Source organism: Xyrauchen texanus, chromosome 21 (genome assembly GCF_025860055.1).
Source record: "Xyrauchen texanus isolate HMW12.3.18 chromosome 21, RBS_HiC_50CHRs, whole genome shotgun sequence".
Classification (NCBI taxonomy): domain Eukaryota; kingdom Metazoa; phylum Chordata; class Actinopteri; order Cypriniformes; family Catostomidae; genus Xyrauchen; species Xyrauchen texanus.
The window spans coordinates 2192477-2202476 of NC_068296.1; the positions used below are offsets into that span (position 1 = coordinate 2192477).

The window sequence follows — 10000 nt, forward strand, 5'->3', positions numbered from 1 at the left end:
CATACAATGCAAGTGAATGGTGACCAATAATGTGAAGCTCCAAAAAGCATATAAAGGCAGCATAAAAATAACCAATAAGACTCCAGTGTTTAAATCTATATCTTCAGAAGTGATATGATAGGTGTGGGTGAGATCAATATTTAAGTCCTTTTTTACTATAAATTCTCCTCCTGGCCCAGTAGGTGGCGATATGCACAAAGAACGTGAATCACCAAAAACAAAAGAAAAAGAAAGTGAAAGTAGAGATTTATAGGAAAAAAGACTTAAATATTAATCTATTTCTCACCCACACTTATCATAGCGCTTCTGAAGATATAGATTTAACCACTGGAGTCTTATGGATTATTTTATGCTGCCTTAATATGATTTTTGGACCTTCAAAAGGCCTGGTCACCATTCACTTGCATTGTTTGCTAAAATATTCTTCTTAAAACCTTCATTTGTGTTCTGCAGAACAAAGAAAGTCATACACATCTGGGATGGCATGAGGGTGAGTAAATTATTAGAAAATGTCAATTTTTGGGTGAACTATTCCATTAAAATCTGCATGTCTTACCGTGATGCTGTACATCCGAACACTGAGTCAGAGGGTCTCCGTTCCGGATGTCCTGACGCCTCGTTCTCCTGTAAGCGTAAAACACACAAAAAAGAGAATCAGAGAAGGCAGATGAATGCACATATTCACTCCCACACACACCTGGATACCACTGTAGGAAATCAACCCCAGCTCAAACACATTTTCAGCTTTGGGCTCAACCACATAATATGTTATATGCCATGTATTCCCTATTTATGTCTAGACTTTTATGTTGAAATTCTTATATAGTTCCTCGTTCCTGTTTCCTGTCTTAGTTTTGTAGCCCTTTGTAGTTTTATTTCATGATTGGTTCACCCTGATTGTTTCCCCAGGTGTTCCTTGTTTTCCCTTGTTTATTTAAGCCCTTGATTCCCCTGGATTCTTTGTCAGTCTTCACATGTGTTGTCATGTTCTGTGCCTAGTTCCCTGTGTTTTGTTTCATTTTATTCTGAGTTCTTTGTTTATCTTTTGTTTCATTCATTTAGAACCTCATTCCTCGCCTGCCTCGTCACAGAAAAACAAACCAAAAATGGATCTAGCGGCTGTCAGAATTTATCTTCTGAAGCAAGGGTTAGGTTGAGGATCACGTCCGTGAGTTTTTAGAGATATAAAATTTAGTGCACTATCCACACTGCTCTCTGGTGGTTTTCTTCCGAATGAGTCTGAATAGTACACTGAAGGAACTGATGATCTTCACTGAACACTCTGCAAATATGTGGAGAAGGCTCTGGAACTTTGCGGATCCCTTTACACAGTGGATTATGGTGGGAACCCCAGGCCAAAACCAGCATCTTCTGCTCCCTCGTCCAAGCCTTCCATGGCTCCTTGCTCCAAGCCTTCCACATGGCTCCTTGCTCCAAGCCTTCCACAGCCTCCAAGTTGAATGATCTACCACAGATCACAAATTCTCAGCGCCCACCCCTGCCATGGTCAACGAGCCAGCGCCCACGCCTGCCATGGCCAACGAGCCAATGGCCACACCTGGCACAGCCAATGAGCCAATGCCCATGCCTGCCACGGCCAACGGCCATGCCTGCCACAGCCAACGAGCCAACGCCCACGCCTGCCACGGCCAACGAGTTGGAAGCCTTGTCCTTCCCAGAGCCAGCGTTGCCAGCCTCATCCATCCCAGAGCCAGCGTTGCCAGCCTCGTCAATCCCAGAGCCAGTGTTATCAGCCTCGTCAATCCAAGAACCAGCGTTGCCAACTCCGGCCATTCAGAGGAGGAGGAGGAGGAGGAGAAGAAAGGCTTCTGTTCCCAAGTCTCTTCCCGTGTACATGACCACAGAGGTCGTTTCCAAGTCTCTGCCCATGTTCAGACCACTTTTCTTACAGCAGCTCTGCCTACCCCTCCTCCAGTGCCTCTCAGACCTCCTGGCCCAGTCCCTGTCCTGTGGCTGTCTCCCTGGCCTTCTGGCCCAGTCCCTGCCCTGTGGCTGCATCCTAGACCTCTTGACCCTGTCTCAGCCTTATGGCCACCTACCAGAACTCCTGACACAGTCACTACTCTAAGGTGGTCTCCTTGGTCTCCTGGCCATCTGCCCAATCTGCTCTGGTCTCCCTGGCCCGCCTGATCTGCTCTGGTCTCCTTGGTATCCTGGCTGCCTGCCTGATCTGCTCTGGTCTCCTCGGTCTCCTAGCTGCCCACCTGATCTGCTCTGGTCTCCTTGGCCTCCTAGCCATACACCTGATCTGCTCTGGTCTCCTTGGTCTCCTGGCCGCCCACCTGATCTGCTTTGGCCTGTGGGTCTCCAGCTCAACCCCGGCCCTCTGTACCTCTGGCTCCATCTTGATCCTCCGAGCCTGCACCGTCGCCCTCGCTCTCCATCCCTCCAGCTCTGCCTTAGTCTCAAGCCTCCCTGACTTTGCCTTGTTCCTCTGCTCCGCTTGCCACTTGTGCCCCCTGAACTGCCTATTTCCCCTTTTCCATCTGGAATCCGCTCCTTAAAGGGGGTTCTGTAATGTATTCCCTGTTTTTGTCTAAACATTTCTTCAATTCTTGTTTATTTCCATTTCCTGTGTTAGTTTTATCGTTTTATTTCATGATTTGTTCACCCTGATTATTTTCTCAGGTGTTCCTCATTCCCTGATTTTTTTCCCCAGGTTTTTCCTTGTTTTCCCTTGTGTATTTAAGCCCTTGTTTCCCCTGGATTCTTTGTCAGTCTTCACGTGTCTTGTCATGTTCTGTGCCTAGTTCCCTGTGTTTTGTTTAATTCTGAGTTCTCTTTTATCTTTTGTTTCATTAAAAGCTGCATTACTTGCCTACCTCGTGACAAAAGCAATGTCTTATTATAAAAATCCATAAGATATTTATAAGTGGTTATAAGACATTACAAGTCATGCTGGATGGTATAAACATTACACATGCACACAATAACACACATTTAATGTAGATTCTGAAATATTATGAAAAACACGTGTAAATCTACAGTCAAAATACATCAGAAATTGTAAATATTTCTGTTGATCACATGTAGCCAATACATGTCAACTGATTCTATACTGAACTCTATTTAATAAACGTAATTTTTGTGCATCTTTTTTACAAGTAACTGCCATGATATGTTTGACTTGTAATGTATTGTATGTTATAACATATTATGACTGGTTAAAAGAAGATATTGCTTTTATATCTTATGGAGTTTTGTGTTCCTTGCCACAGTGATAATGATGATTCATCAACATTATAGACATTAGTTTTATCATCTGTTAATGCTGATCTTCTGTAAAGCTGCTTTGAAACGATGTGTGTTGTGAAAGGTGCTATTCAAATAAAATTTACTTGACTTATAACTTTACTTCAATCAATCAAAGAACACTTCACGTGATGAAGTTTATGATCACGTCATAAAGACTTCTAACTGTTTACAGTACACAGCACTTATGACATTAACTTTATTAACTTCTGCAACATTAAAACTGGATGTTGTTTGTGTTAAAACACATTATACTCTAAAGTATAACTATGAATAGAGGAAGTATTATAATAAACTGTAGTTATAATTATTATGAGAAGTTATAACTTATTATAAGGTGTTTTATGAGACATTATGAATGCAGTATAATGCAAATATGGAAAGTGTTACTGAAAACACTGATACAAATAACCTAAAACTAACAGACAAAGTGTGAAACCAAACAAACTAAACTAGAATGACAAATTTAATATAAAATAGAAATAAAACAATCTAAAACCATAATAGTCCTGCTTAGGTATACCTCTTAGCAGTCGGGAAGTATCGGGAACATTGCGAGCCGTCCCAAGCGCAGTACGGATCACGAGCCAGACAGCACTCGGCGCAAGCCTTCCCGTAGACGTCACAACGGTGCAGAGGCATCTGAGAAACTCCGAGGCCGGATCCCAGATAGAGCTGTTGCTGTGGAGGGAAAGTAGAGAGACTGAGACCTTCTTTCATCATACAATAATGTGGCCCAAAGAACAATTCCTGACTGCCAAAGTTTTTACAGTGTGCTAAGTGTCTGCAAAACCAGCTGCTGTGTGTGGCAGTGTACATGTGTGTGTGGCTTCTAATGGCAGTACCTCATGCTGCCATCTCTTCTGAGTGACTATGACAGCAGCCCCTGCTCTGCATAATGTAGCTAGATGCCAAGCAGTGTGTGTGTGTGTGCATTATAAATCCAACTGTTCTATATCACTTCTGTGAACAAAATACAGTCCGGCATGACAATTTTCCCAGCACTAACGTAACCTTTCCATTCTCTTTATTACCCCAAAACTCATATGTTAGGCCAGTTCTGTTCCCTGCAGGCTGCCTATTAGTCTCACTGTGTTCTGTAGAGTATTAGGCCTATTGGATTCATTCTGTTCAATGCAGTTCACTTATTAAACCTCAAATTTTGTTCCTCAAGCTTGGCTAATGAAATCATTTTCTGTACTGCCACCAGGGGGCGGATTGGCCATTGGGAGAACCGGGACTTTCCCCGGGGGGCCGACCACGAAACAGGGCCGAATGGGCCGCCGCGTTATGCAGAACGGGCCACAAAACGGTGCCGCAATATGCAGAAAAGGACAGCATTTTTTGTGCAAGTGAGATGAGTAAAGAGTGCTGTTGCATAAACATAAAGACATGGGGCGTATATTTATGCATGTATTTTGCTACGAGTATATTTCAAACTAACTCTCAAACTTCTATTTTTTTAAAAACAAGTTACACTGAAAAGTAAAAGTAGTTATAATTTATGGTTAAGTAAAAATGGTATAGTATAACATATGATGCATAATATGAAAAGATTAGAAATATAGTGTAGAGCGGAGGAGGGCGGGGCCGGGCTGGGATAGCGCACGCCCGGTCCCCAATCAGCCTGATGGGGGCGCGAGAGGGATAAGGTCGGCCGGTGACAATGGTTCGAGAGAGAATTACAGGCAGCTGCTCTGTGTGTTTATGTTTGTGTGTTTTTCGTTTATTTGTTCATTAAACTATTATTTATATTTCCATGCCAGTTCTCGCCTCCTCCTTTCCCTTATACCCCCTTACATTGGTGCCGAAACCCGGGATGGAGGAGGGATGCCCATCGCGGAGTCCTCAACACTGCCGTCCATCCAAGGGAGTACCATGCCATAGTAGCATGCCAGGGGTGGAGGAGTGCCCTGCCATCCCCCAGAAACCTGGAGCAGTCGGGAGGACCGCCGTCTGCGAGGGGAAGAGGGAAGTGACTCCCCGACAGCATGGAGCGGTAGGGCCACTGACAGGGGTGGAGGAGAGTCCCCACGGGTCGCAGAGAACACGAAGGGGCATTCTGTCCGCTGGGGGTCAGTCTGACTCCGGTCCGCCCGGGGAGGAGCAGCTGCCGTCTGCCTGAGAGGGTGGAGGATTGATCAGGGACCACGTGACGGCGCATCAGAGAACCAGTGAGTGAGTTTTTTTTTCCTCTCTCTCTCTCTCTCTCTGTTGCTCCGTGTTGGCCTTTATCCCTCACCTATTTTGTTTTGTTGTTGTTTTTAACCTCCTGTCTCCTCCCAGGTCAAGCAAGGCACGCCCCCCTAGGCTCCCCGGCCAATACCGGGGAGCATTATTTATATTGCCAAGCCGGTTCTCACCTCCTCCTTTCCATTGATCTGCTTTACACAGAGTTTATTCTTTTTGGTCAATTGGGATGTGGGGAAAATTTAGATGGCAACTTGTCATTGCTTCCAGGGAAAAAACTTTCCTCTGTGAAAAATCTGGGTGTTATTTTTGACACTGAGCTCAAGTTTGATCGGCATAGAAATGCTGTTGTTAAAAATAGCTTTTTCCATCTTAGATCTATAGCAAAGTTGAAATCCATCCTCTCTTTTGATGATTTGGAGAAGGTTGTGCATGCCTTTGTGTATTCTCGTTTGGACTATTGTAACGCTTTGTATCTGGGTGTGATTCAGGCCTCTCTCTCTCTCTCTCTCTCGCCTGCAGAGGGTCCAGTATAAATAACATTTTGAATTTGTAGAGAAAAAAAAACGACAGATTTTATGTGAATAGAAAAATAAAAGTAATGTACTGTAATTAGTAATGTGATTACTTTTCATGAAGTAATCAGTAAAGTACTCAATCATTTATATCCAATAATACAACTATGTTGTCATGACGACGCAACGCCGGTAAACCTTGTAATCTGATAAACGTAACACTGGTAAATCCATAATATTTTCACACTAAAATCACGTTAACATGTATATTGTTTAGGTCTTGTGGCTATACTTTTGAAACAGTGTGTATTTTTTATTGTTTAAGGACTGGTCCCTTTCACACCTATTGCAACATACAGTTATTGCGGTAAACAACATTATGCCACAAATGCTGTCGATTAAACTTAACTTGTATTGCACCTGGAATATTATTGTCTGGATGAGGTTTTCTTAATGCTTACCTGCTTTGTGGAGAGTTCCATGGCAGTAATAGCAGTTGGTTCCTGTCAAAACAGGGTTTTAATAAAAAATGTTGTGCATGTTATGTGCATGGGAAGTATATTTGATGTTTGCATTGAGTCAATATCAATTATTCCATATGCAAGAACAGAAGGACAACAATACTGCATTCCATAAATGAAAGAGTAATCAGTATAATTTACACTATAGACCTACTCTGAACACTGTCATCTCTTCCAGCAGGACTTCCTCAAGGTCATGCCATGTTCCTCTGGGGATCGACACCACCTTAAGAACCGTGCCCATGTCTGCAGTGGAAAGATGATACTTGATTAACCAAACCAACCAGTTGAGAGGTGAACCACAACAGTACAAACCAAGATTTGAACCTTGTGCGACCCCCATGTCCACATGTGTGGACGTTGTATTTTGGCTTCGCTATACACAAAGCATAATTTCATTTCATTTAAACCAACTGATCTCAGTTCAGGAGACTCTGTGCTGTCAGTAAAGTGTTCAACTTTCTACGTATGGAGTCATGTGACCAAACAACATGGCGGTGATCGCAAATGAGTTTGTGTTTGGTTGAAACGCTAAAATCTGTTTGAGTCAAAAGATTACAAAAGATTATGCATCCAAAAACTGTAAAATGTGTCTTTCAGAGGCTTTATATGGAGTTAGGATGAAAATAAGGTGCATTTCAAACTGTTCTGAGACCAGTGCAGATAGACAGCACACTGGAGGTTAAGTCATGCACTAAATAGGGAGCAAGGGAGCATCCTATAGCTCTCTATGCAGTTAAGTGCGTTCACTCCTAAAATCTGATCAGAAGTTCAGTTTCAGGCTGCAGATGATGTTTGGATCACTCAACATGTTTGACACACATGGGACAATGATCATCAGTACATAGATTCAGAATAGTCTCACTATCCACATATGTGGACCTACATTTTTAGGAAAACTATTTGGTCTAAAATTGGTCTGATATTTCTTTTAAAATTAAGTAGAAAAAACATGGACCGATGGATTCAACAGAAGCATATACACAACGATAAACAACCTCGGAGCTCACGGCAGGTTTGTCTCTAAAGGTTTATAAGTTATCAATACAAATCAAGTCTTCTAAGGATGGGAATGGGATTTTTATTTATCCTCACCGGTGCCAATAAACATGACATCGTACTGGCCATCCTCTGCCTCCACTCTATCCACCACCATCTGAGTGAACTGGTAGTCAACATCAGTTCTGATTATGATTGGACGGTTGTTGATGGGGAAGACTGGGTTGTACATGGCCGGGTGGCTTCTGGCAAACGTGATGACATCATCAGGAAAGTCCTTTGTCGATTCAAACCCGTCAAACGTTTTACTTGGACACTGTCACCATCCAGATAATGAGAGTCGAGACATGTTTTAAAACTCAAGCAGTCAAAATAAATAGTCAAATTTAATTTGTTTGAGACCACTCTTACCGTGCCAGGTCTTGGGTACGGTACTCTACCCAAGAACGGTACCCATTGGTAGTTGGGTCCATCTCTGTGCGCATAAGGGCCTAGAAACACCCTCCTGATATCTGCCATACTGTACATACATACCGCTGAACCCTTAAAGATGTTACTGTAAACATCAGAAACAGCATAGTTTTTTCACAGGTTCGCCTTAAGGGATTTAATAAGTCAGAATGCAATTATTGCGAACTGAATACACAGAATATGCAGATAGGCTGCGGGGAAATGGGAATTTGGTGTAAATTGGATGTTGTAGTACCTGGATGTTGTAAATACAGCATAGATAATGGGGTTCTTAGGATCCTTGGAGCTCATGAGAAAAACATCCTCTGTAAACGATCAAACATATGTTCAGTGAGGTATTTACATTGGAAGACATTTTTTTATGTTAACAATATGTAATTAGTAAATCATCCGTTTTTCTTATATGCGTTTTCATGCTTATGACCAATATGCCGATGGTTTTAATTCGGTCAAAAACTGGCTGATACATATCGGTGGCCGATATATTGATCTGTGCATTCCTACCAAATGAGAGCCCTGTTGTTAACATGGTTGTAATGTCACATGGCATGCGTAACTTACGCAGTTCATCAAAGTGCGTGTCGATGCCGTTTAGGCCTGGAACGGAACAGATTAAACGGGCTTTCAGGAAGGTGGTCCACTTGTTCACTAAACTCCTGTGGCCTCCAAAGTCGTTCTGTCAGACACAACCAAAACACAATTGTACATGATTACCTCACGTTTACCTAAAAAAAAAATTTGGTTTGAGAAAGAACATCATAGTTTTTTTTTTTTTTTTTCTCCTAATTTGGAATGCCCAATTCCCACTACTTAGCAGGTCCTCGTGGTGGCGCGGTTACTCGCTTCAATCCGGGTGGCGGAGGACGACTCTCAGTCCACTCACAAATCCACTCACAACTCACCACATGCCCCATTGAGAGCGAGAACCACTAATCGTGACCACGAGGAGGTTACCCCGTGTGACTCTACCCTCCCTAGCAACAGGGCCAGTTTGGTTGCTTAGGAGACCTGGCTGCAGTCACTCAGCATGCCCTGGATTTGAGCTCACGACTCCATGGGTGGTAGTCAGCGTCAATACTCGCTGAGATACCCAGACCCCAAGAATATCATTGTTAAACAAACCACCAAAAAGGCTGAAATGACGTCATTGAGGAACCGTCTCTTTAATAATAATTCCTTACATTTATATAGCACTTTTCTAGGCACTCTACATAGCATAGAGGGAATCTCCTCAACTGCCACCAGTGTGCAACATCCACCTGGATGATGCAACAGCAGCCATAGTGTGCCAGAACACCCACCACACACCAGCTATTGGTGGGGAGAGAGTAGAGTGATGTAGCCAATTCAGGGATGAGATTAATACAAGGTCATGATAGATAGGGGCCAATTTGGCCAGGACACCAGGGGTTACACCCCTACTCTTTACAAGAAATGTCCTGAGATTTTTAATGACCACAGCAAGTCAGGACCTAAGTTTAACATCCCAGCCAAAGGACAGTGCCTTTTTACAGTATAGTGTCCCCATCACTATACTGGGGCATTAGGACCCACACAGACCATAGGGTGAACATCCCCATTGGCCTTCCTAATACCACTTCCAGCAGCAACCTTGATTTTCAACAGGAGGTCTCCCATCCAGGTACTGGCCAGGGTTGAGCCTGCTAAGCTTTAATGGGCAACCAGGCAAGAGCTGCAGGGTGATATGGCTGCCTACAACATGTAGAAACTACACCATGTTTCTACAACTTAATGCATATGGCTGAAACGGCAAGTGATAATATGGTAGCTGCATCATTAGCTAAAGGCAGCATTAGCTTTATGATAAACTAAAATGCTATTTCTAGCCCTTGCACCCTTGCATTGTGTTTTTACTACATGTGAGCCTATAATCTTGCATTTCACACAAAAATCTGGCAGTTGGCATGTGAAACACAGGAGTAATGTAAACAGTCTTACGATCTGTGGATTCATCAGCTTTAATTAGCCGTGCTGGAAATGCACGGCATCAACTAAACACACTCTGTATAA

The 10000-nt window shown here is 43.1% G+C and overlaps 1 protein-coding gene across 1 annotated transcript in view; it reads right to left on the reverse strand.

Moving 5' to 3' along the window:
• LOC127661681 (semaphorin-3ab) overlaps positions 1-10000 on the reverse strand; it is a 53423-nt gene that overhangs the window by 7530 nt on the left and 35893 nt on the right. The window contains exons 8-15 of the mRNA XM_052152507.1: positions 8531-8645; positions 8205-8274; positions 7910-8054; positions 7595-7814; positions 6654-6745; positions 6440-6481; positions 3797-3954; positions 557-624 (exon numbers count right to left, since the gene is read on the reverse strand). Coding sequence (XP_052008467.1) covers positions 557-624; positions 3797-3954; positions 6440-6481; positions 6654-6745; positions 7595-7814; positions 7910-8054; positions 8205-8274; positions 8531-8645 — 910 coding nt within the window. The remainder of the gene's footprint in view (positions 1-556; positions 625-3796; positions 3955-6439; positions 6482-6653; positions 6746-7594; positions 7815-7909; positions 8055-8204; positions 8275-8530; positions 8646-10000) is intronic.